The sequence below is a fragment of the Chrysemys picta genome, chromosome 1, assembly GCF_011386835.1.
Source record: "Chrysemys picta bellii isolate R12L10 chromosome 1, ASM1138683v2, whole genome shotgun sequence".
Lineage (NCBI taxonomy): Eukaryota > Metazoa > Chordata > Testudines > Emydidae > Chrysemys > Chrysemys picta.
The window spans coordinates 259,065,290-259,091,058 of record NC_088791.1 but is presented as its reverse complement, the minus strand read 5'-3'; the positions used below and the strand labels follow the sequence as shown (position 1 = coordinate 259,091,058).

The 25,769-nt window shown below is 43.0% G+C and overlaps 1 protein-coding gene across 7 annotated transcripts in view; it reads left to right on the top strand.

The window, feature by feature from the left end:
* DNAJC3 (DnaJ heat shock protein family (Hsp40) member C3) overlaps nt 1-25,769 on the top strand; it is an 81,841-nt gene that overhangs the window by 6,373 nt on the left and 49,699 nt on the right. For 2 of the 7 annotated variants that reach the window (XR_010597728.1, XM_065581053.1), the window contains exons 1-3: nt 6,858-7,011; nt 9,908-9,997; nt 21,364-21,474. Coding sequence is in view for 6 of the 7 variants with exons in the window: in XM_065581053.1 (XP_065437125.1) it covers nt 6,873-7,011; nt 9,908-9,997; nt 21,364-21,474 (340 nt within the window). In the remaining variant the exon portion in view is untranslated. Of the gene's footprint in view, nt 1-6,857; nt 7,012-9,907; nt 9,998-11,321; nt 11,624-21,363; nt 21,475-24,779; nt 24,853-25,769 lie in introns of those variants that run through there. The other 5 variants (XM_065581054.1, XM_065581057.1, XM_065581056.1 and 2 more) reach the window with 5 other exon arrangements.

Below are 25,769 nucleotides of genomic sequence, written 5' to 3'. Positions count from 1 at the left end.
AAGTGTCACTAATTACTATTTATCTAAAGTCTTATTCTTAAAACTAACTGCTGTTTTATGCAAGTCAGAGTGTCCTGATACTGTCACCATCTTAATTATATCAATGGGGAGAGGTGACATTTTTACGATAATTAAACTCCTTTTTCAGTTTTTCTCTGCTGGTCTCTATCAAGGTGCTGCAAGGTTTTTCAAAACAGCTACAAGCAAAATCTCTCGTTACACTGGATTGATGTGAATACATCTAAACATTCAGAAGAACTTTCTTCTGGATCTGAGGAGAAATTACACTTCTCTCCCACAAGATGTGAAGAGGAGTATAGATGGGACTTACGGTGATATCAATTAAAACCAAGATTTTAGGCTAAAATAATGAAGACCTGATTCTGTATGGTGATGTATTCCTGGCAACAGATGTGGCGCTTTTTTTTTTTTTGAGTGCTTCACAGGCGCCAACTTTCCTTGTCGCCGGTGGGTGCTAAGGCCCCCTCCCTGCCCATATTGGACCCCTCCCCAAATCTCTGCCCCGACCCCGCCTCTTCCCCGAGCATGCCGCGTTCCTCCTCCTCCCTCTCTCTCCCAGTGCTTGCCGCGTGAAACAGCTGTTTCGCAGCTCAAGCGCTGGGAGGGAGGGGGGAGAAGCACGACATGGCGGCACGCTCCAGGGAGGAGGCAGTGGCGAGCTGGGATGGGGCGGGGAGCTGCCGGTGGGTGCAGAGCACTCACTAATTTTTCCCCTGGGTGCTCCAGCCCTGAAGCACCCATAGAGTTAGCACCTATGCCAGGCTTTTGAAAGCATGATCCCCTTTCCATTGATGGGGGTTCAGCTGCGAAACTTTCATATTACCTTTATAGCATGTGATACAGACATTACAAGTAAGATTATGCATGCAGCAATTTACAAGCGTTTTGTAGTCTAAACACATTCTTAGAAGTCTAACACTTATCTTGAACAATACTTATAGGTGAGCTGGTCTGGTTTCCAGCTATGAATTTGTCAATACTCAGCTGACACCTATAGCGTTGACAAGAGCTGGCACCTGGCCATCGGTGTCACTGTACCTATAAGGTTTCTTGAACTTAAAGAGCTACACCACTGTCAATCTTGCTTCTGCCCATAATCTATCTTCTCCTGCAACCCCAGAAACCAGAAATGCAATGCTTCCAAGCAAAGCTTCCAGGTCTTTCTAATTCTGCTCCAAAACTTGACCTAGCAATTCTATGCCCCCAGAGTCCAGAGTAGACCACGCCCTATGGTTCCAATCCTTCTGAGGCCTGGCCCCAACAATTCCTTACTCTCCCTACAGGCCTACCCCCTTTAATCACCAACCCTTTATACTTCCAGCTCCACCTTAACATAGATGCAGGAGAACTAGACTGGATGAGAAAAGTAGGCCGCCATCACTAATATTGGCTGTTTATAAAAAACGATACAAATGGTGAATCAATTTTCTGACCATTTCAAAAATTCCCACTAAGCTAGAGTCCTCACACTTGATGAACACAGTGATTATGCAGCACTGAGTACAGGAAAAGTCCCAAATGTTAACACTAACCTCTGCATCTGAGATCAACAAAATTTGAGTCTTATTTGATTTCAACCACTCAAATACCCCCTTTTGGACTAGCATAGTGAAATGTGTTCATTCATTAGGGTCTTTCACCATCTCTGCCTGGAAACCTCAGGTGCTGCTTAACAAGGGAGAAGGAATTTGTATGTCTTAAATTAAGGAGACAAATGGTATTTGAGAAGCTCTGGCAGAAAAAGTAGGGCACTAAAGGTTTCATGTCGGTCGGGGAGTTAACTGTAACAAGGTAGGAGCTCACAAGAAAAAAGGGGCATAGGAGAGTCCAGGAGGTCACAGTTCTGTTTTACAAGTTTTAGCCAAGAAACATGTGGCAGTGCACAATAGGAGCCAGTGTTCGTAACATCAACCCAAAGGACAAATAGTTGTCAATAACACAGTACACAGGGGATGCTGAAATTACTTTTGTAATGCTTCCGAGGAGTACCCAGGGTTGTGAGGCACCTCACCACTACCTACCCTTAGCATGAAGTAGTCTTGTCTGTGCCTATTGTGGATTAGCTCCCCGAAATCACCAGCCTGTGGCAACACTAGGGTTGCCAACTTTCTATTTGCAGAAAATCGAATACCTCTGCCCTGCTCACTCCATCCCCTCCCTCCATTGTTCGCTCTCCCCCACCCTTGCTCATTTTCACCTGGTTGGGGCAGGAGGTTGGGGTGCAGGAGGGGGTGAGGGCTCTGGGGTGGAGCCAGAGATGAGGGATTTGGGGTGCAGAAGAGGGCTGGGGGGCAAAGGGGATTGGGGTGCAGGAGAGGGCTGGAGGGTGGGGCTGACAGGTTTGGGGTGCGGGGGAGGGTTCAGGTGCAGGAGGGGGCTTGGGCAGGTAATTCAGGTGAGTGAGGGTTCTGGCTGCAGGTGTGGGCTCTGGGGTGGGACCAGGGATGAGAGGTTTGGGGTGAAAGGGGGGTCTCTGGGCTGGGACCGTGGGTTGGGTTGGGGTGTGGGCTTCAGGAGAGAGTTTGGATGCAGGGGGGCTCAGGAATGTTCAGGTTTGTTGTTCCTTTAAAAAGTCAACTTCCAAAAGTTTGTTACTTTAACTGGAGTTACCAAACAGTTCAGTTCAAACACAGCACTGGTCTGGTTCAGATTAAAAATAAAACAAGTTAATCTATCTCTCTGGAACTAAATAAAGAGAGTACAAGTATAAGGATCAAGGACAGAAATGGTTACAAAAATTAAAATAAAATACTTTCTAGTATCTAAACCTTGAACTAGATTAGATGCAAGGTAAAATCCTCACAATGTTTCTATCAAGATGGCTGGCCAAACCCTGGGGTCAAAATCTATATCTCAAAGTCAAAGGGCTGGTACCTTTGTCTTAGGTGAAATATACATAACTCATGGTTTCTTTGCCCCTTTTTTATGGTCAATGGTGCTGGAACAATTTTTATATTGGGGGTGCTGAAGGCAGAAACCATGTATTGGGGTTATTACTACTTCATGCTGGGTGTGTGGTAGTACCTATAACACATCTATGTTTATAGTCCAGTGACCATTGAAAATGAATTCTTCTGAGGGTTACGCCTGGATAAAGTTCATTCAAGCCATGAAGAAGATGACATGGAGTCTTCTGGTGAAGAAGTTTCCTGCTGGGGTTATCTGCTAAAATGCAAGTTACTTAGTTTCTGTCCCCTCTGGTGTAACTGCATGAATATTAAACAGGTGATTGTCAGTCTCCTCTTCCACCATAATGGTGTGAGGTTTACTTTGGCATTAACTCCCAGGTAAAAAAAAAAAAAAAAACTACATTCCTTGGTCCAGGGTGGAGCAACTCCTGCACAGGTGGCAAACACATTTTAAGAATTATAATTTCAGTTTATATTCATAATTTTGCATCAGTTGCTTGCACCTATATTACACGATAACCAGTGAGTCATGAGCTTTTCATTGACACCTTGAATGACACTTACCAGAAATATTTTATGACTGTAAAGAATTAGGGTACACATGAACTGGTTATAGCAGCTCCAGTTCATTACTAGCTATCTGGCTGCCCTTTGCCTTTGCCCTATTCTTAATGTCAAAGATTTCTTTGTAAAGTCAGTGAATTTGGAGAAAGTAACTATTCCACTTTCATTGGATATAATTTCTCACATCAGTAGTGTTTAGCAAAGTACTGAGAAGTCCAGTTTGTCACAAGGGGAGACAACACATTTCTACTAATTGCATAGGCAACAAGCTCACTCACTCCATTTAGGTTTCTTGCAATATTTTGGTTCACAATAGGCATGCTCAGAAGTTTAACAAAGACATTTGTTAACATGATGTCCTATCATTAGATAGTATTGGTATGAGCACACAACACATGGGCCAAGATTTTCAAAAGCGAGTAGAGATTTTTAGTGCTTCAATTTTGGGGTGCCCTATTTGATACACCTTGAAGGTGTCTAATTTTTAGGAAATGAGTGTTCTTAAGTTCCAATACACAGGTTCTCTCTCTAGTCACTTTTGAAATCTTGTCTCTGGTAGCTGAAATGTAGTATACAAAAGAAGAGCACCTGGGGGCAGGGATAAAGAAAAATGTGGGAGCACAGAGAATTCTGAAGATGGAATGCTCTTAATGTTACACCCTGCTCTTGGCCAACAGCAGGTAGCAAAATGGGGACGTCCAGGACTAAAAGCATAAACCTCCACAGTTTGTGTTAAAGAGTTAGGCTTTACAGGTGGGAGATGTAACAGACTCACATCCTTTGTGAATCAGGCTTAGAGGAGGATGCAAAACACTGACAACTGGTTTACATTAACAGTTGGAATAAATTACTTTCATTGAGAGACTATTCCTGTGGTGGAGCTGGCAGGGTCAGATACAACACCTAATGCTGTGATTTGGCCAAGTGGAGGCCTTTGCCTTCCAGAAAGCTTCTGTAAATAAGCCGTGACCACAGGTACATCAGATCTCTAGTTCTCAGCTCTGACCCCCAGGCTCTTCGTTCTTCTCATTTCCCAAACTCTGATATCCTTGTTCTTTTACTACTTTACAGAAGTGCATTTAAAATGTACTCTACCCATTAAGTGACATTAAAGTTCACCCCAGCACTACAGTTACATTCCTCAGTTTAGTTAGTGTGAAGTAATTTTAGAAAAAAAAAAAGTCATCACCACTACCTATCTGAGCTCATTAGATCATGTGGATTTGACTGTTTGCAGGGACCTCGAGTGGCAGTATAAAAGCATTACTAGTATGTTAAATTGTTTTGGGTTAGATGCTGTTGTAGGTTTTTCTACACTCTTTGAATATCTAGAAGTGTTGAACACTTGTACTATTTTAACAACAATAATGCAGAAGAGAGAAGTGGAGGAATTGATTGTGTGGTTGAGGGTAGGGAAGTTCGTTTTATCAGTGGAATAGTTGTGAGAAAAGCTATGAGCCTTGCGACTAAGAACTGAGGAAACAAATGTGTATTGAGCAAGACAATTTAGCTGCAGCAAGGTAAATCAGTGTGTTGCATGTATAAATTATTTATGAGGTTTATGAAGGATATTCTCAGCTGGTGAACAGTGTTGTGTGGGGTTTTGGGGGTGTGCGTGTGTGTAGACTGTGGGAGAATTTTTTAGGGCTTCGGGAATTTATCTTGCCAGTAGTGGGGGAGGGCATTTTTGTGCATTGAAAAGGCCTGAATAAAAGTTATTTGTACATTCTGTGGAAAAGAGGAGGATGTTATCTTATAAAAGATTATTTTTTTCTTACTTTAAATGGAGAACATTGAGTCATCTTGGGCTCTGTCTGCATTGAAAGTATAAAGTAAGCAAATTGAAAAATAGACAGTAGTCTTTCATTTACTATAATTTTAGGTGTGACTTGTAATAATAATTAACTCCTGTTGCAGGTCTGAGCCAGACATACAGCACAGATATATTAAAGAGTCCTGTCAGATTCTCAATTTGATTAATTCCCCTCCCCTTTTCAATTTTAACACCTTTAGTTACCAATATTTCATTCTTTCAGTCTCTCCCTCGCTTGCATTGAGAGAGAAACTACAGTATATTTTTTTCTACTTCAGGAAATTACTGCTACTCAGTTTATACTAGGAAAATTCTACTATGACTTAGTTTCTCAGGGCTCATACTGTTCACAAACAAGTGCAAAAAGCAAGACTTCGGTTTGAAGAGAAGATGCTAGTTCTACAGTCCCATTACTGGGAAAGAGGGGCGCAAGTGGATATTTTGAGGCCCTCTGGATGTCACTAGTAAGTAAACAAAACCTTCCAGGAGTCCAAGGGCTGGTTAAACCCTCAGAAAAATCCTGGATTTTAAGAATTTTTTTTTAAAGTAAAATTTGACTAATATGTCAGTATTTTGCTGTGATCTATAATCTATAGAAAGGATGAAGACTACACTGCTTAACATTGGATACCTTTGTACAATAATTTGAGAGGAAATGCCCCTTCCCCCCTCTCACCCCACATTGGGCCTGCTTTAGACCTCTCTGCAACTAAATCCTCTTTTTCTAAGGCCCAAGTGGCTTTTCAAGGCTTGTTTTTAGCTACAGTCAACTGACCTTACTGAGTCAACAATAAAGCTCAGCTGCTGGGCCTTCCCTCACTCTCAGACATGCCAGAGAGGGAGGCAATTTCCGTTTATTTTTCAGAAGTATTTTGCAGAAGACTTGAGAGTTTTGATTTGGGATTTCATACTAGATATTAGTGATGGATCCATAAACATAGCAATAGTAGTGTGGAAGCAGAGAAAGAACTGACAGGAAGGGGATTGCAATGCATGACAGTTTGTTAGCAAGAGTCAGGCTAACTGTAACCCTAATAATGTGAGATTTGTAGAAGCGAGGAATGTGTGAGGCGAGTGGGAAAGAACTGTGTGAGAAGTTGTTGCGACCTTGTGTAGATAATATGGAATGTAGACTAAGAGTCTACATTAGTGAGCAAAACAAGATATCAGAATGACCTATGTATAAACAAAATGCAGCTGTTGCTCATTATTGTCTGTAACAAAAGGTATAAATGCTTGCTGTAATTGTTTACCTGTTGAGAGACCTGTTTAGCTCTCTCCCTCTATGCAATTGATAGAGAGAAAATAAAGTATCTGACTTGCTGTACCCAAACAAAAAGTGAGAACCTCTGTTATTCTCCGACAGTAGCAATTTCCAGAAAACACCAGCCTTACATGGGACAGTCCCTGTGCCATAGCTGGTATTCTTCCTGACATCGGCAAGAACAACAGGAAGAGCAATACGAGTGAACCCCAGTGGGCTAATACTATTGATTCCTGAGATTTTTTTCTGTCTTGTTTCACCCTCCTATTAAATATCTGTTTCCAGACCCCCCCCCCATTCCATGTTTCATACTTTAAACTTTTACAGGTTGAATCTTCGTTATTTCACACTAGGGTTGCCAACCTCCCAGATTGGCTGGGAGTCTACTGGAATCGGCTGCAATCTCTTGGTGATTATAGAAAGCAGTCCAGGAGATTTTAGTAAGTACAGTACAATTGACATTACATCATGCTGGGGGAAAAAAATCTCTCGGTATAGTTTCAGTCAGAGTTGGCAACGCTAAGCATGAAGTCTAGAATAAGGCAGAAGAGGAAGGGTGAGTAACCCCCTGGAGGGAGAAGTCTAGATTATCAGTATTACTATAGTGCCTACGAGCCCTAGCTATGATGCGGATATAGAGCATGCTGGTAGAAAGAGTTAGTGACTGATCACAGAAGTGGCTTTTCTGTTTCTTCTTAACAAGAAGATCTAACTAGATCTTGATGTTTATATTCCTCTTGTTGAAGAAAATTGCAATGCACAAGATTCCCTGGTCCATACAGAGAATATACACATTCCTCTGTAGCTCAAAACTTGACATGTATTGTATTTGAAATATCTAGTCTTCCTGCTGTGGTACAGTACTAGTACTGGAACTAGTGTAAACCTTGGTGATGGTGGTGTTTTGTGTGGGCTTTAATATACCCCAGAAGGGGTGACGTTTTCAGTTTGGCAGAAGGCTGTTAGATGAAATGTACTGTTTCACTTAGCTATTAATAAGATGTTTTTAAAATACTGAAGTGAATCACTGACTTTAAAACTGAAATTCAAAATGGAGTACATGAACTCTAACTTTGAACTCCATCTTTGAGAAGGGACTTATTTTGCTACACAGACTCTAGCTTAAACCAGTCAGAACCGGTTTTTCCCGCCAAATCCAACCCTCAGCATTCCATCACCTCAGAAGCATTCCATCACCTCAGAACTCTTCCCGCCAAAAAGGCTTTATAAGGTCTTGTTCAGCGCCTGCGCGGGGCTGTCCATTCCAGCGACAGTTCGTACACGGTCGGGTCTTCGCAGAGCTCCAGAGCTGAGTTCGAAGAACAACATCTATCCCGTAGTGTGTTTGAGGAAGAGGAGTCCTGTTATCATCATTCTTATATCCTGCATCTCCTGGTGTCCATCATCCCAGAGGGTCTCCTCGCCAGCGACGAGAACCATCAGTCGTCTGGACTCCCCAGTGTTCCTCCTCAAGGACTCTAAATCAGTCCAAGAGTTGTAGGTCCTGGGCATCACGCCTGTACGTGACATCTGCTGCATCAGAGCAATAGGAGAAAGGTTTCCGTGTTGGGGTATTGTTTATTGTTTTTGTAAAATCCCACGGGAGGGTTTATGGGCCTGAGCTCCAAGCTCTCAGAGTCAGTCACTGATCCACTATTTTACTGATTTATGGTTTTGCTGTTTCACTGTGTTATTCTTGTATTTCTCCCCCCATTTTCCCTAGTTTTTCTGTACCTTTTATCCCTAATACACTTACCTTTATTTGCACCATATTATCTTGTCTTTTCTTTATTTTATTATATTTTATGGGTAGCTAAATCCACCGGTGACAGACACGGAAGGGAGCTGAGTCTGCAGCTTCTGAGAAAAGGAGCTTTCCCTGTTATATCTTCCCTCTACCATCTCTCTAGTATTTCCTTTGAAGCGTTACCTTCTTCCCCTTGAGGTAACAAGGCTAACAGAGAACAAGGGAGACTTCAGCAGCAGCTGAATCCCAACAGCAAGAGGTAAGAGACCCTCACCTGTGGTACTATAATAGGGATTGTCTTTTTCTCATCTGAGATATATTTGCCAATCAACTTTGAACAGCTCTCACTACTAAATGCAGATAATACTAAAAAGTGAACTATTGCAAATATCCATGAAGACAGAAAATTCAAAAACACCTCAGCAGAAATATGGTGTTGCCAGCTCTCACAACTTGCTAGCAAGCAACAGGATTTTAGCTGGGGCTGGAACCACTCTCTCCAGAAGTCCAGACCTCTCCCAAATTTCAGTCCTGCTGGGGAGGGGGGGGGGGAACCACCATCTGATTAGCTACTGTCCCAACTCACCTGCCTTCTAGGGAAAAACAGCCAATCAGAGCAGCTGCAGGAGGAAGGCAGAGCTCTCCCAACTCCCCTCAGGAGCTGTCACAAGCAAGACTAGTGGTCAAAGCTGGAGTCGGGAATCAGGCCAGATCACAAACCAGGGGGTCAGAGTCCAAGACAGGCGAGAGGGAAAACCAAGAGTCCACTGTCAGGAAGGTCAAATTACCAGGAGATCAGAGTCAGGAGACAAACTTGAGAGAAGAACCACAGATTGATAACCAGAGTCAGGAAGTCAAACCAGGGGAGTGAATGTAAAAAGCACACAGTCCACAGCAGTGTGGATACCAGTTGCACAAACAACTTCTTGTTCCTGTGCTGATTTATATAAGAGATGTGGACCAATCAGGACTCCCTGCATCCTGCCAGTCAGGTTCCAGGACTGAAGTCCACTATTGGGTTTCAGCTTTTATCCTAGCAACTGTTACCAGGTAACAGTTTGGTATTTATGAGCATCTAAGAATCCTGTAGACCCAAGTTCTAGACCTATGGTCCCTGACAGGAACCCAGATGCATTTTGGGGAGGGGCGAGGAGAGGAAGCAATTGACACCATTCTCACAGGAGGGGAGACACAGAGGGAACAGAAAAAGCTCCATTGTTACAAGAAGAAACTAGGGAAGGATATTTTAATAAGGATCCCTGCCTATAAAATAAGCCCGAGCCCCTGAATACAGGACTATCACCTATTAGTCGCAGCAGGAAATTAAACAACAACAAAAAACCACTCTTAAAGGGATGAACCAAGACGGATTTATTAACTGGGCAGGAAAAAGGATAGACAGGGTGGTAAATGCAAACAGAACAAAACAGCTCGGTAGTTTACACAATAAAAGCAGGCTTGAAGCCTAGACTCAACTAGAACCAAAATGGACTAAACAAAAAGTTTCAACGTTACTCAGTTCGTTGCTGTAAAGGGCTCTAGACAGGATAGAGTTAGCTCACGTTTCCTCTCTCTCGCTCTCATTCAAGGGAATCAGGATCGGGACCTCGAGGACCACATCACCAGGGATCAGGACCATTTGATGGGATGGAACAGATATGCCTTCACCGATGGAACAGGTAAGTGGTTTCCTCTCGACGATCATCCTACTGAACCAAGACTGCCTCCTGAGCAGATATCAGCTAGCATACCGTGCAAGTCCCTTGTATATATCTCCTGTTGCCAGACAGATTACCTCATGGTCCTGTGACTCTTTCTCACCCTTTTTCCTTCAAACTTTCCCACCTCTGCCTTGTTACCAGGCAGGATAGTTCAAGCCGTATTCAATTAAAGACAAGCACCTCCAAGAGGGTGCCAAACTATAATACAAGAAGGCAAACCAAATATAGAAGGTGAAAGACAACAACAAAAACAACAACCCAAAATGGCAAAAATCCGTAACACCACAACTCAGGGATGTGCAAAATGAGTCAGTGTGCTCCACTCCCTTCTCTATTGCTGCAGCTCCAGGCTCATGAAGGGGAGAAGAATCCCTGAGGCTTGAAAAGGGGGACCCTTTTGCAGCCGATTCTCTAGGTCTGGGATGTGTTACAAAATCCCTAGAGCTGCAAGAAGAGCAGAACTGAGGCTGGGGGGAAGTGCATAATTAATTGATTTGGTGATGGGAGGGCATAACTGATCTGGGGGGAGGCTGAGGGAGCAGAATTGATGAGGCCACAGGAGGTAAATAATTAATTAGTTTGGCTGCATAATTAATTGATGGGGTGGGGGATGGACAGATGGCAGATACAGAATTACTTAATTAGAGTTTGGGGATTTGGTGAGAAGTAGAAAGCTCTACACCATCAGACAGTGAGAGCTCCTGGAGCAGGGCCAAATCACCTGAATAAATTGGGAGAGTTTCCAAATGGCAACACTAATTCTCCCCCCACACACACACACACACTTTGGGAATGGGGTTCATAATCACAAGATAGACCAAAAAATACAATATATCTTTTATAAAAGAAAGTTGGAGGGTGTGTGTGTGTCTGGCTCATGATTTCTGAGTTTGGGGCTGGGAATACTGCCTTAGCTGGTCATGGCATACCCATGGCTCTCCATCCTGAGGACCGAAATCCCACAATCCTGTCCCCTCAAATGACTGTAGGATATGGTGGGTGCCTCAGGATGATTTTTTTCCTTTCTGTTGGTCCTGGTCCAAGAAAGACTGAGTACCACTGAGTTAAGGTTGTGGACCAAATTGAAGCTTTAATGAGTCATCCCTGTGTAGGGCTGCAAAGCATTGACACACTAATGCATAAACCTCTCGCTCCTGCCCCCCCACTTCCCCATTCATTCCGCCCACGTTTTGATCAACGAGGAACGAGCACGTTCTCTTGTCTGGTGAGGGCAAAGTGGCTCAACTGTGGCTCCTGCGCACGCTCTGGCCACCCCTGGCGCGCAAGCGCAGTATCGTCAGGGGAGCGGCGCCTGACACTAGTCCGCGGGCTCTCCACGTTTCCCTAGAAGAGGGCGGGGCAGACAGCGGCGCGGCCAATTGGAGGCGCCCACGACCCACCCCAGCAAACTTGGAAGTGGAGCCGCGCTGAGAGCCCTGCCTGAGGCGCGTGGCGGGGTCCGCAGTCGCGCGGGGGGTTAGGGCGCGCGCGGCGGTATCGCTATGGTGTCGGCCAGCGCGTGCGCCGGCCAGGTGGGCGCCGTGCTGCCTCTGCTGCTGGTGCTCTTCGACCTGCTCGGCGAGGGTGAGGGGCTGCGGGGCGAGCTCGCGCTGGTGCACGGCGCTGCACGCTGTCGGGGGAGAGGGGACAGGGCTGTTGCTGGCGGGGCAGTGCCAGCCTTCTGCCGGGGGAAGGTGCTGCCCAGCGTGCGGGGGGTGTTGTGGTGCTGGGACGAGGGGCTCGGAAGTGTGGGTGAGCTTGGGGGCGGTTGGCACCGTGGGGTGAGCACGGGGCGGAGCAGCGCCGGACTGCTGAGGGGACGAGGCAAGGGTTAGAGTTGGTGCCTTGGTTTGGTTTTTAGTGATATGTAATCAGATGCTCGCCACAGAGAATCCCGCACTTCCCTGAGCGCTGTCACGTATTACCACATCGCAGGGTTACCTACCACCACAACCACACCGTTGAGTGGTTTGAGTATTATGTATGCCCCTTAACCTACTGACGCTTTGATGAGTATCACAGTAGCAGCGCTGTGCTGGGCTCCAGTAGCATGATGCTACCTGGGAGGGAAAGCAAAGCAGATCTGTGCTGGGCTTGGGGGCAATGCCAGCCTGTGGGTATTGAAAGGAGGTAAATCTGTGATTGTCAAAGGTGCACTGTCATTAATTCTGGATACAACCAGAGAATTATGGCTGTAAAAAATAGAAAAGTTTGTAACTTTTCTAGTTGGGGGCTGTGGACAGTCACTTTGAAAAGAATAACTGTTTCTGAAAGTTCTAAATGCAAATAGATTTTAATTAAAAATATGATGACCAGAAATAAATGCAGCCATCAACATTAATCGTTGCTTTTAAAAATCCTAGTATTTAATTAATGGCTTATCTAGCTTTGTGTTGTAGCTTTGTTTTGGTGAAACTACAACAAGGTCAGTTTTATGTAGTTTGGTTTCTATTCTTAGTCCTTATTAACCTGTTTTCAAAAGAAACTAGGGAAATTGATAGGGTGCTAGGTACTGTACAATTTTTAAAAGTGTGGATCTAGCTTAAAGAATGGTCATGTGGAAATGGTATTATGGAGTTCCATACTCATTGTGTCTCACTGATTTCCATATCAGATTTGCTCAGTTTTCAAGTAAAAATACTTTTTTCTAACTTTTAGCTTTATAAGGTTGCTTTAGGCTCTGAAAATCAAGTTAGTTTTTTTTAATCATTCATCACTGCCAAGAATAGTGGTTCTGAAGAACAAATTATTCCCCCCAACTACACTTGTGCAACCCTTTCACTTTCAGATTGTGTCCTAAATAACATCTGTGTAATCATATGGAAAGCTAATGGGGTTGCACAGGTGTTTGTGAGGGCATAATTTGAAAGCAGGTTGTACAGATTTATCAGAAGACACAGTTTGGCCTGCAAAACTTGCATTATTGCTTGTAATGAACGAGATGGGAAAAAAACTTTCACTGTCACAGCTCAGTGAATTGGACCTCTCTGAGGCCTGTGGTCACTCTGGAGGTTAGAAATGCACTTCAAAATTGTATTAAATGAGAAGTCTAAAACCTGGAGTGTACTGGCTGAATGACAATTTAATATTGAATGTAATATGGCAAAGATACATTGTAGTGTATAAGTATATGCTGCAGGATTGTATTGGTTTTTCCCCAGCTACTTCTGCAGCAGTGTTAAAGGAAGAGTACTAACACCAGACGAATCAGTCTAAGCATTTGTACTTGTTTTTAAGCATCTTTAGATAATTCATCTTCCAAATAGATGCTAGGAGCATGAATGACCTTGGTGCTTTGTTGATTGTGGCCTTGGTAGTCACAAGTTTACTTTCTAATTTTGTATATATTTTCCTAAAAGCAAGCTTTAGTAGATCGTGAAATGTTCTCCGAGGGAAGGGTGTCATTTAAACCTAGACTGGACAAAGCACTCTAGATAGGAAACAATTCTACAGATACTTGGATGGCCAAAATATGATCTATTAGGTCTTTTTCATCTCTAATTTGTATGTCTTTAATATCTCTTATGAAGTAATATTTTATTTTGGTATATGAGTGGTTAATGTAATACATGACTCACATTTTCAATAGCTGTAGATCATTTTGTACATGTACATTGTACATTTTTAGTTTCTTCTTACTCTTGTCGTAGTGCTGAAAGAGTTAAATAGTGAAATGGAGATTTGTAAATGGGGATGGTGTATTACTGTGAGGTTTCTACCCTCCTAGAGGCTGTGTTAATCTCTTCTTCTCTCTTGGAAAAGACGGAGCATTTTAAGTCACAATTGTGATGGCTTGGATCACAGAAACCCCCTTGGGGCTGCCAACTGATGCGCTAAGACTACTTCTGCCCCCGCTTTCCCTGCCAGCTTGGGACTCCAGAGCCCTGCTTGGTTGCGCCAGACACGCTTGTTGGCCAGAAACACAGTCCCAGGTCTGAACCACGTCCCACAAACTGCAAGCTTAACTGAAAGCAGCTTAAGAAATGTTCCTGTCTTTAACACTCAGATGCCCAACTCCCAATGGGGTCCAAAACCCAAATAAATCTTTTACCCTGTATAAACTCCTAAATTGTTCGCCCTCTATAATACTGATAGAGAGAGATCCACAGCTGTTTGCCCCACCAAGTATTGATACATACTCTGGGTTAAATAATAAGTAAAAAGTGATTTTATTAAATACAGAAAGTAGGATATAAGTGGTTCCAAGTAGTAGCAGACAGAACAAAGTGAATTACCAAGCAAAATAAAATAAAACATGCAAGCCTATGCCTAATACAGTAAGAAAACTGAATACAGATAAAACCTCACCCTCCGAGGTGTTCCAGTAAGCTTCCTTTTACAGACTAGTCTCCTTCTAGTCTGGGTACAGCAATCACTCACACCCCCTGTAGTTACTGTCCATTGTTCCAGTTTCTTTCAGGTATCCTTTGGGGGTGGAGAGGCTATCTCTTGAGCCAGCTGAAGACAAAATGGAGGGGTCTCCCATGGGCCTTCTCTTGTGGGTGGAGACCCCCTCCTCTCTCCTATGCAAAGTCCAGCTCCAAGATGGAATTTTGGAGTCACATGGACAAGTCACATGTCCATCCATGACTCAGTTTTTACAGGCAGCAGCCATTGCCCACATGCTATCTTGACTGTCTCCAGGAAGACTTCTTATGTGGATTGGAGTCTTCCAAGATCCATTGTTCGTTAAGTGTTTCTTGATTGGGCACTTAATTTGCACATTCCTTTCTCAAGGAGCTGACCAAATGCTTTACTAAGACTACTTAAAAATCAAGCAAGTACACCGCAAATATTCATAACTTCAAATACAAAAATGATACATGCATACAAATAGGATGAATAGATTCAGTAGATCATAATGTTTACAGGGATATGTTACATGGCATATGTAGCATCAAACATATTCCAGTTATGTCATATATACATTCATAAGCATATTTCCATAAAGTCTTATGGGGTGACCATCACAACAATCTCCCTGATTTTAAGAGGAGTTTATGGGATTCTCTTGGAGAAGGGTACTTAGTTTGGGGAAAGAGATGATGCTGGAGTTTACTATTAGAACTGGTTAAAAAAAAATTACTATTTCACCAGCTCATCTTCCAAGGAAGTCAGTCAGTGCATGTGCCTCCAATTCACAAGTTTCTAATTTCACACCTAATACTTTTTGGTACCACCAGTCATTGAACTGTGACTTTTAAAAAGTTCCCTTTGCAACTTGTTAACTTGCTGTAGAAATTCATATTAGCTGTGTAAGAATCTGTAGGACAAAGGAGCATATTTTAACCTAAAGTCTGACATGGCTGCTGGTATTGTACCTCAGATGTCTATCTCAGGGTTAGGAAAAGGTTCCAGAACTTTTGGAGGTGAACTGCAGCTTGCACTGCCATTTCCCTAGTGTTCTGGTATCTGATTGAAAATGAGCCCCAGTCTTCCTTTGGAATTCTTCTGACTTAAGAACATAAGAACGGCCATACTGGGTCAAACCAAAGGTCCATCTAGCCTAGTATCCTGTCTTCCGACAGTGGCCAATGCCAGGTGCCCCAGAGGTAATGAATAGAACAGAATAGAATCATCAAGTGATCCATCCCCTGTTACCCATTCCCTGACTTCTCCAGCAGAGGGGCCTTGTGACAAATTAAAGCCTCTTGGATCAAAGATATTTGTCCACCCCAAGCTAGAGTTGGGAAGAGAGGACTAGATGGAAAAGCCCTGTTTCTCTTCTGTTCCTCCATCCAAGTAGCGAAGCAAATGGGTCATAAGGAGTGGGAGAAAAGATGGGCCAGCTCTACAGGCAGCTTAGCACTCAGAGCTGGCTTCACTCTGCGCTAAGCTTCTGGGAACTGCTTCTCCTTACCACCCTCCTTTTTCCTTCCCCTCTCACTAAATTTCTCTCACTGATCCCAGGGTGCTGCAGATTATGGAGGGGAAGGAACGTCACTGATGACTTTCTTTTGTCTCCTCCCCCCTCTCCCCCCATCACTTCCATTTTTGGGAGTGGAGGGGATTTCTCCTCCGTTGCTAGTATCCAAAGTTGCTCCATATTCTTAGTGAGTGGCACAGGTGTTCCTTTCTCAGTCTCCTCCCTTCCCAAACCTCCTTTGCCTAATTGCTTTTAGAAGCAGTACAGCTGCTGCTGCTGTAGCTAGCTGTGCCTTGCTGCTACTGAAAGGCAGACTTACTTGAGTAGGGGCAGGGCTCTGTGAAGGGGGGAGGGTTCCAGACCCTGGCTCAGGACCAAGCCCAGATATTTACACTGCGCAGTTGGTGAGCACCTTTGTGCCACTTTTGAAAGCTCCTTGTGGTGGGCACTCCTCTTCCTGCTCTATACACACTAGAGTTTCCCCTCAAAAAAACTTTCTGCAATATGTAGAAACATTAGAAAAAAATCAGCAGTTAATAGCAAAATGTCAGACTGTCACTTTAAACATCACACTTCCATGTAAAATTCTTTAAACCTTTTATAGTTCCATGTATCAACTTAGATTAGTGTTACTGAAGATGTATACGTATTTTCTTTATTTTTATGGCCTCTTACTTTGTGTACAGTCAACTTCACTGTTTCCTTTGTATAGTCACATAACTTCCCTTGTTGCTTGTTGTTTGCATGGGCCTTTCACATGCCACGGTGAAGAAAGGTACATTTTGGAAGAAGGAAAAAAAAAAAAAAGAAAGAAAAATGCTTTGGAAATATCACAAACTCAGCAGGGAGACTCAAACATGTGAAACTGTTTTTTAATTTTTTTTTAAACTGACTAGATTTCAACCTGAGTCCCTCTTAAGGTTATACATAGAGATTTAGGGGATTTTCAAGTTTGTATATTCTAAAGATTGTATATTGTACATCAGTCATTCTAACTCTGCTCCCAGGATATAACTACCAGGAAACCTAATATTTCATTTCTTGAGCTAAAACAGGTAGAAATAAACAGTACTGTCAGGGTTACAGGGCTAATTGCACCTCTGTTGCCTTCTGTATCTGAGTCCATCTCCTCAGTTATCAGGCCTGGTGCTTTTACCTCTCTTTGGGTGGAATTCTGCAATTCTCCCACTCTTACTTAGTTTGGCCTCAGCTACCCTATCAGCCATGCTTACGATGCAGGTGCAACTGGGTTTGGCACCTGCAGTCCTTCCCTTCAAGAGTCTGTGGCCAGTGCTGCATATAGTGACAAGACAGCCATCTTACAAATCAAAACATTGCTTTGTTCCACTGTTAAAATTAAACAATTAGAAAAAATGATTAAAAAACAGCAAATAGACAAGCTCATGAACTATCTTAAGTATAGGCTTACCATTCCCTGATGGTAGCCTAGTCACATCTAGCTTTTTCAGACACCCCAGAGGGTCCTGGATGTCATTCTGTTCCCCTCCAACATCTTACCAATTACTGCCTTACCCAGGGGGAGAGGAAGGGAGCAGGAGAGCGAGCGAGTGTGTGTGCGCGTCTGTCTGTCAGTCAGTCTTTATCCAGCCAGAATCTTAATTACTATCAGTTCCTGGGCTTTTGTCCATCTGGACCAAACCGGTGTAGTAAGCTCAGCAAGAGAGCGAATCGGACTCCTCAGAGCCAATAACTCTTCCACTGTCTCATAACAATCCTCCAGTTTTTACATTGGGTGGCTTGTCTTGGGCCATTGTTTCCTTACAGCACATTATTAAACGAAACCAATGTATACACACAGAAAACATCCCAGTAACCAAGTCAGCATATGGTATTCAAAAATTATTGTACAGCTGCTCCATATCTGTCACAGTAGGCACTAAGGGTTCCATTCTGTGTCCCCTTTCCCCACCCCCTTATGGAGCTGATTGCGCTATGATGCTTAGCTTCTTGCAGGTAGGGTTGCCAGGCGTCTGGTTTTCAACCGGAATGCTCAGTTGAATAGGGACCTTGGCAGCTCCCGTCAGCACAGCTGACCAGGCCACTAAAAGTCTGGTTGGCCGCAGTGGGGCAGGCAGGCTCCATGCCTGGTGGCTCTGCGTGGCTCCCGGGAAGCGGCAGTATGTCTCTCCGTCTCCTAGGTGGAGGGGCAGCCAGAGGGACTCTGTGTGCTGCCCCCGTCCACAGGTGCCGCCCCGAGCACTGGCTCCACAGCTACCATTGGCTGGGACCCAGAGGGACATGCTGCCGCTTCCCGGGAGCCACACAGACTTCCTCGTCCCTTGGAAATGCTGGGGCTGCCTGAGGTAAGCGCTGCCCAGAGCCCACACCCTGAACCCCCTCCCACGCCCCAACCCCATGCCCCAGCCCCGAGCCCCCTCCCACACTCCAAACTTCTTGGCTTCAGGCTTTGGGGACTTTACTTTGGGTGTGGCTGTCCCTGCTCAGAACTTTCATTTGCTTCTATTGTACTATTCTTGGTGTAATTCTCCATCACCACATCTCATATCTGTTCCTTTCAAAATCTTGACAGCATTGGTGTATGTGCTGCTTCTTTCAGTTTAACTCTGCTGAAATCCTTGTGCATGCCTTCATCTTCTTTATGCTGTATTACTGCATGTCTCTTCTTGATAGTCTCCCCAAGTTCCGCCAACTTCTGCATTTATGTAATGCTGCACGGTTTTTCTTAGGTATACAAAGAATGATCATATCAGCCCCATTCTCAAACAATTTCACTGACTTCCCATTTTAGAATCCAGTTCAGCATTGTCTCCTTTGATTTATAAAACACTCTGGATTTGCTTCTCCGTGTTTCACATCTTGTTTTTCCTCTCTCCCCATCGAAGTTCCTTCTGCTCATCTAGCACTGGGCTCCTCTGTCGCTTCTGACAGTATGGTTACTGTAGGGAACTGTCCTTCACATTTCCTGCATTTGGAACAGCCTTCTTATATTTCTCCTTGAATATATTTGTTTGCCCTTGTCTATTCCTTTTAATTTGCCTCTCCCTGCCATGATAGCTGGAATTGTATTATATAACTCTTCTTAAAATTATTTTGGGACACTTTATATGAAAGATACTACCCAGAACAAGTAAGTCTTATTTAATAAACTCTATTCTTGGAGCTGTACTGACATGATTGATGCTGAATTAGGAACAAGGAAGTGAAGAAAGCTGGTTCAGATTCAAGCACCATTCCAAAGAGACAGAGAAATCAATCTTTTCTAAATTAGAAAGGATAAATCTGGTAGAGAAATGTTGTGTTCCTCACGCAAACAAAATTGAAGTGTGAGGACAAGGGGCGGGAGGCCCTGAAAAGTGCTGTCTCCATTTAGAGCTGTGTTATTGTGAAGGATCCTATTTATTATGCAGTTGAATACCTGACCTGCTGCCAGTGTAGTTTTATTGTCAATGAATGTATGTTAATTTCAGTGCTGTTTGTTTGATTCTGCTGTGGTCCATAGCCAAAACTGTCTTTTGACCTCAGTTGAAATGAAATGTGATCCAGTAGAATATCTGACTTTTCAAAAAGGGCTTTCACACTAAAGCAAATTTGAAGTGGGACATTCTGTACAAGTGACTCACTCGCACTAATTGTCTCTGTACCATTTGCTGCTGCAGCAGGTATTTATAGTTTAAGAACCTTCTTCCAGTTGACCCAGCATCTGCTTGATACTGCAGTGACATCAGAACCCTGCCTTTGTTGACAGGCCCACCTGTCTGGAAGCCCCAGCTGAGTGTTGGACATACATGTAGTTTTCTTATCTAGTGATATGTTTGAGATGTCAGTTTTTTGAGGTAGTATTTCAGGCCAGTGAAGTTTTCTCAGTGACCAGATAGATAGAGACAGGAGATTTGTTGGTAGGAGGGGATCAGCTGGAAAGAGCCATGGAGTGGAGCTACTTCAGCAGCGTAATGAGGAAGCACAGCCCATATTCCCAGTTGATGATCTGGTTTGCAGAAAGTCAGTTTACAAAGAGGCCCAAATCTTGTTTTTTTTAAACAGAGTGGCTCTTCTCTCCAAGAGACTCCTCTCTCCTTTTCTCTGCTCCACATTTTGAGAGAACAGCCATCGTTCCACTTTAGAAATTGCCATACTGGCTCTGACCACTTGTTCATCCAGTGCTACATCCTGTCTCTGAAACTGACTAGTGTCGGATGTTCCAGAGGAGGGCACAAGAAATTGTGTGGCTAATAATTATGAAATAACCTGCTCAGAAGGGAAGTTTCTCCCCATTCTTGCCAGATATTCTTATGCCCTGAGACATTACTGTTTAATTTTCCTCATGTTCTAAAGCCTCTCTTATGTAGCTGTGGATACCATACATACATACAGATGTCTAAACCTTTTCTAAAGATAGAAGAATAAGGGACAGTCAATTAAATTAAAAGGAACCACATTTAAAAATGATGTAAGGAAATGCGTTTCACCACTACACATGCTAGGTTTGATCCCGCACCATGCAGTTGATTGGCGTTTCACCATTGATTTCAATGGAAGCAGGATTAGATGCAGAGTCTCTGCAGCAATAACAATTATAAACACAGATTATACTGTAATAATTATACTGCCTAGGTGATGGAAAGTGCTTGGCTTTGTTCACGTTTCATAAAACACTAGGGGCTGACATGTCTCTTGTACAACCTTGCTCTATAGGAGTTACTGTACTTGAATATTACATATGGAAAGTGTGACTCCTGGCAAACAGTTTGTCTTGGAATATGAAACACTATTCTCGTCAGTGTTTGTTTAAATTCCATTTATAATATCAAAATATGCATGAGAACCTGTATTTAGGACTTGAATTTGTAAAGATCCTTAAATAAAAGAGCATGAAATAAAGTTAAAGGGAACTTCAAAAATTTCTGTGTGGACACTCAGTGAAGAGAATACGAAGTTATCCCTCACGCTTTCATGATCAGGTTATTGAACTAAATTTAATATTAAAAAATAACTGCTCATGTTTATTCTGTTATGCACAGTATGTGATCCTTGTATTTAGGATTTTAATTACAACAGGAGAGGACAATGTATTTTGCTACCTTATTTGGATGTAGCGAATCTTGTATGTGCAAAAGCTAGGTAGAATGTAGTTAGTGATGCATATTCAACAACTGCTTTTAAAATGGTGGCTTACAGTATTTAGACTTTCTTCATTATAACTAGATCTTTGGGGTGGAGAGGCAGAAGAGTTAAGTCTGAAAGGAAGCTGAATGCTGTCTCAGTATTGAGAAATGTAGCATATTGTTTTCATGTGCTTCTGTATCAGCCATATATTTTTCGGGTAGGGAGCTCTTGCCTGGTAACAAACTATGAACTGTCCCTTATGATTTTTATGTATTATGGAGGGAGGGAGAGAGAACACTATCCATCCTTTTTTGGTAGTGTCAACTTTGCTAGACTCAAATTGTGATTAAAAATGTTGACCCTTCTATTTTAGGAGTCGAATGTGGAATAAATGCTGAAGTAGAAAAACAACTTGAAATGGGCAAGAAGTTATTGGCCGCTGGACAGCTAGCTGATGCCTTGTCTCACTTCCATGCTGCTATAGGTGTGTATCTGAAGATAAAATTATTTGACTGTGCTTGTGGTGCAGGATTTTTGTATTGAAATGCTCTATCCTTCACTCTTCCTCATAATTTGCTTAATTAATAAGCCCCCAATTCACAATGTGTGGGTGGACTGCCATGCCCATGTGGGACTACATGGAGCCCTACTGACCTCCTGGATGCAGCAAATGGGACCCCACATGGGTGTGGAAAATTCCAGGATCAGAGCTCCAACCTAGAACAGCCATAGAGTATGTGAACACCAAGCCTGGGAGGTGTTGCAAAGCATGAGGCAAACTAACTGCTTGTAACCACCTGGATTAGTATAATCCCATGGTGCCCAACTGTATTACATAGGAGGGCACATAAACCTAAGCACAATGTTGTGTAGGCCAAACAGATTTTACATATTCTAATAAGATTTACTCATCTGTATTGATTTATGTTTTAAGTGCAGCTTGTTTTGCATGTATTTAGATTGGCTGTTTCTAGGTACAGTACTGTCTGTTTACCCACTTGTATAAACATGATGACAAAATGCTAAAGAATCTGCTGTTAGTATATTGTTTTGAAGCAGGCTGTTGGCCTTGTATGGTCCATGGGCCTTAGGTTGGGCACCCTGGGTATAATCTGATAACATGTCCCTGCTATTGTCTTTTCAAGATTAGAAAAGAAAACCAAGTTAACAAAAAAAAAAGGGGGGGGGCTGTTTGGGAAGGTGGGGTGAGATGGGGAGGGACTTATCCCTGTTTTCTTCCTCTACCCTCCCCTCCAGCCCCATAAAAAAAATCAATTACATACCTTTTAAAAATACTACATATTCCTTGGGTGGGGTAATCTTCCTGATTTAAGAGAAACTGTAACTGTTTCTGGCTGGCTGTTGCAAGCTGCGATGGCTGGTGAGTGCAGGCAGGCACCAGCTGGTTACGTGTCATCTCTGCTGCTCACCCGTCAGCCTTTTACATGATCCCCCTCTTGCTGTCTTCTCCATGCTTTGCCCCTTTAAACCCCAGCCCCCCTGCTCCTCCATAGCTCCCCTGGCGGGGTGTGTCCTGCTCCCAGCACTGTGTGGAGAACCAGCCCCTGGTTGGAATGCTCAGCTCACCAATACCCTGGCCGGCAGGCTCCTTCCTTCCCCCATTAGCTCTGGCTGGGCCGGCGCCCCGGGAAAACTCAAGACCCTTTGGCCCGGGGCGCTGGCCAGGAGGAGCCGAGCCCTGCATGTGCCAAAGCCCCGCACAGCGCTGGCATGGGGGAGCCTCCCCACCCCTCAGCTAAGCTCTGGAGTGGCAGGGGAGAGGGAGGGAGTGGGGAAGCATTTCCCAGACTGTTCGTGCCCCGACCCGGCAGGTTCAACAGCAGCACCTGGGGGAGGGGCTTAGCACCCTCTTACCTGCACCCTGCCACCCTGGGTCATGCCCTCAGGAAGCGCGGGGCTGCTCCATCCCCTAGGCACCCTCCACTGCTGAGCCACCTCTCTGGCCAGGTTTGCTGAAGCCCCTGCAGTCAGGTTCCCTGGGCCCTGATGCACAATGCATCCTTAGGGCTTAATCCCTTCCTGCCTGTGCTGTAGACGGGGAGGCTGGGTTATGTCGGTGGCCAACAGCAGCCTGGAGGTGTTAGCTCTCCCCGTGTGGGGGGGGGGGGGGAGAGAGGGGATGGGTGTGTGTGAACCCTAAAGCCTTAAAGATAAGATAAATAAAAAGAATCCAACTAGGCAGTATTGCTTTTTAAGAGGTTCAGTCAACTTCATGTTAATTTGAATGTTTGTACTACATAGTTCTGATTGCTGTTGAACTTGCTTGAATACTAGTAATTTTACCAGGTGTCCCATATTCAGCATAGGGAAATATAGTCACCCTACTGTTAGTTCTGTTCTTCCCTGCTGCCAATGTCTGATTTTCATGTTATTCACACTATTGTATAGGATGAATACATACTACAGTTTTCCACTCAGACTTTTCCAAATGGAATTAATTACACAATATAACAAAATGTAGAATTTTGTGATTGTGAAAAGAATAAATATCCATGTGTGCACTTGCAGTAATATCAGACTTGAGATTTTAATTTTCATTCAGGACTACATGCAAGAGTGTGCAGACAGCATGTGTGTCTAAATATTGTTGGCTGTTAGTATTTGCTTTCAGTTTGGTTTGGATAAACTATCATTCATCAAAGTAGGAGAGTGGGGAAACTTTAATTCTAGATTATACCATCCAATTACACTTCATGGTTATAAGTGAATTTAAACTTTTATTGGGTTTGTTTTGAAATATGTAGTGACATTAATACTAATCTCTTCACTGTATGTGACTAGGGGTTAGTAATTCTTCATTGCTACTGGGGTAAAACTTGAATTTGTTGGCTGGAAAGGAAAACAAAACTCAAGTTTACATGTGTGAGATTAGTTGTCTAAAGCTTAGTGGGTTAACCTTCTGTGTTTCATATGATAAGAGTCCCATCAAAAAGGACTCAATGACTGTTTTGATAATTTTATCCCATTGGAGTAACTAATACAGGAGCAACCTTGAGCTTAGTTACCTAATCTTCACCTTCCAAATCTTTTATTGTGTGTACTTTTTGGATATTCAACTTTTCCGAAAAATTTTTCGGGGAAGTATAACTTACACGTTACTTAAGGTAACTTTGCCAGGTGCAGTAAGACTACCTGCATATTTTTTGTTAACAAGCAAAGAGCCTCTTATTTCTCCAAGCTTTTTGCTTGCTTTGGATGATAGGAATAAAATGTGGACAATAGCTTTTTTTTTTTTTTTTTTTTTTTTTTTTTTTTTTTTTTGTTCAGCCATTGCAATGTTCCTGTTGCAGACATCTAACATGGTAAAAAGCAAGCTGCTTCCTGCTTTACTCCATTCTGGATCTTAACATATCCTTCAGGCTGTGACTGATTATGTGTTCTCTCTATGGATATCCGAGCTATTCATTGCTGTACTGGGGACTCTGAGACAAAACCATCTTCTGCTGCCAGAAGTTTTGTATCTGGTCATGGAACAAAACTTGGTGGGGCAGCTCTCTCCTGCCTGGGTTGTTTTAACCTTTAATATTTTGTGTGTGTGAATAGTGTATTTTGCTAGGTGTAAGAATTATGTGTATAACTTAAGCTCTAGATTTTTTACATAATCTAATTTTGTAATGGGATATGTAGTCTGTGGTAACTGATGACTATTTTGTTTTGGATAATCAAAATAAATGTAGAAGTCCATAGCACCAGTGCAGAGAGTGGCCTTCATCATCAAGGTAGAAAGTAAGTAACCTTTAGACTGCTGTCATTTTTCCACTTTGGTAGACAAATGATTGTAGAAGGAAAAGGAGAAAATCTCTCCTTGGTATGACAGCATCTGGAATACTGCTGATAACAGGTAAGCTATGAAGCTCAATTGCATGCTTTGAAGTTTTACAACAGTGTTCTTAGATTCATTTGCTAAACTTTGCATTTTACCCTTAAGATCTACTAAGTGAGGGTCATACATATCTATTTTGTGCTTCAGCTTTTATTCTTGTATCCAAACCCTGGATTTGTTTTAATAATACATTAAAAAGTTTAGTGTCCTTTAGAAGTAGAAGATACAGTTTACTAGTGAGTAGACTGTGGTCCCATCACTATTATCCTCATCTCAGAGCTAAGGGCATCGCATTATTTTCCTGTATCCTTTCAGAGAAATGTCCCCAGAAGTTCCTCAAATGGGTTTCCAAAGCTGGTCAGCATGGTGGGATTCAAACAAGAGTGAACGTATGCTGAACAGCGTTGTCAAAGAACACTGGAATGGAGCCGCAGAGTCACGTAGTTCCATCACGGGCATCACCTTGATACTAGGCTAATATCTCTGTCTCCAGCCCCCTAAATGTCTGTCTTCCATTGGGATAGAAATAACAATTCAGTACATGTCTTAAAGTTAAATGGAAAAATGAAGTTGCTACTGTCTATATGTAAATTATAAAGTTATGAAAACATTGGACTATCTATAATGTTGGTCATTAGTGGAATGATGTGTATGGCTTCCTTATTTTGTGCATCCAGTATCAGATGTAGGGACCATGGCAAACAGTGAAAGCATTAAATACACGTCCAAAAGTAGGCCTGCAGTTTGAGATAAAAAGGTTTAGTATGTTTTAGCTTAACTCCACTGCAGAGCTGAAATATCCTTACACATTCACCTTCAAAACCCTTAGTAACATTGCTAATATATGTTCACATCCTCTCTATTTTCAATAATGTTAACATAAGCAAATTACATGAGATGTAAAATATTACTGTGTACAAATGTTACTTTTGCTA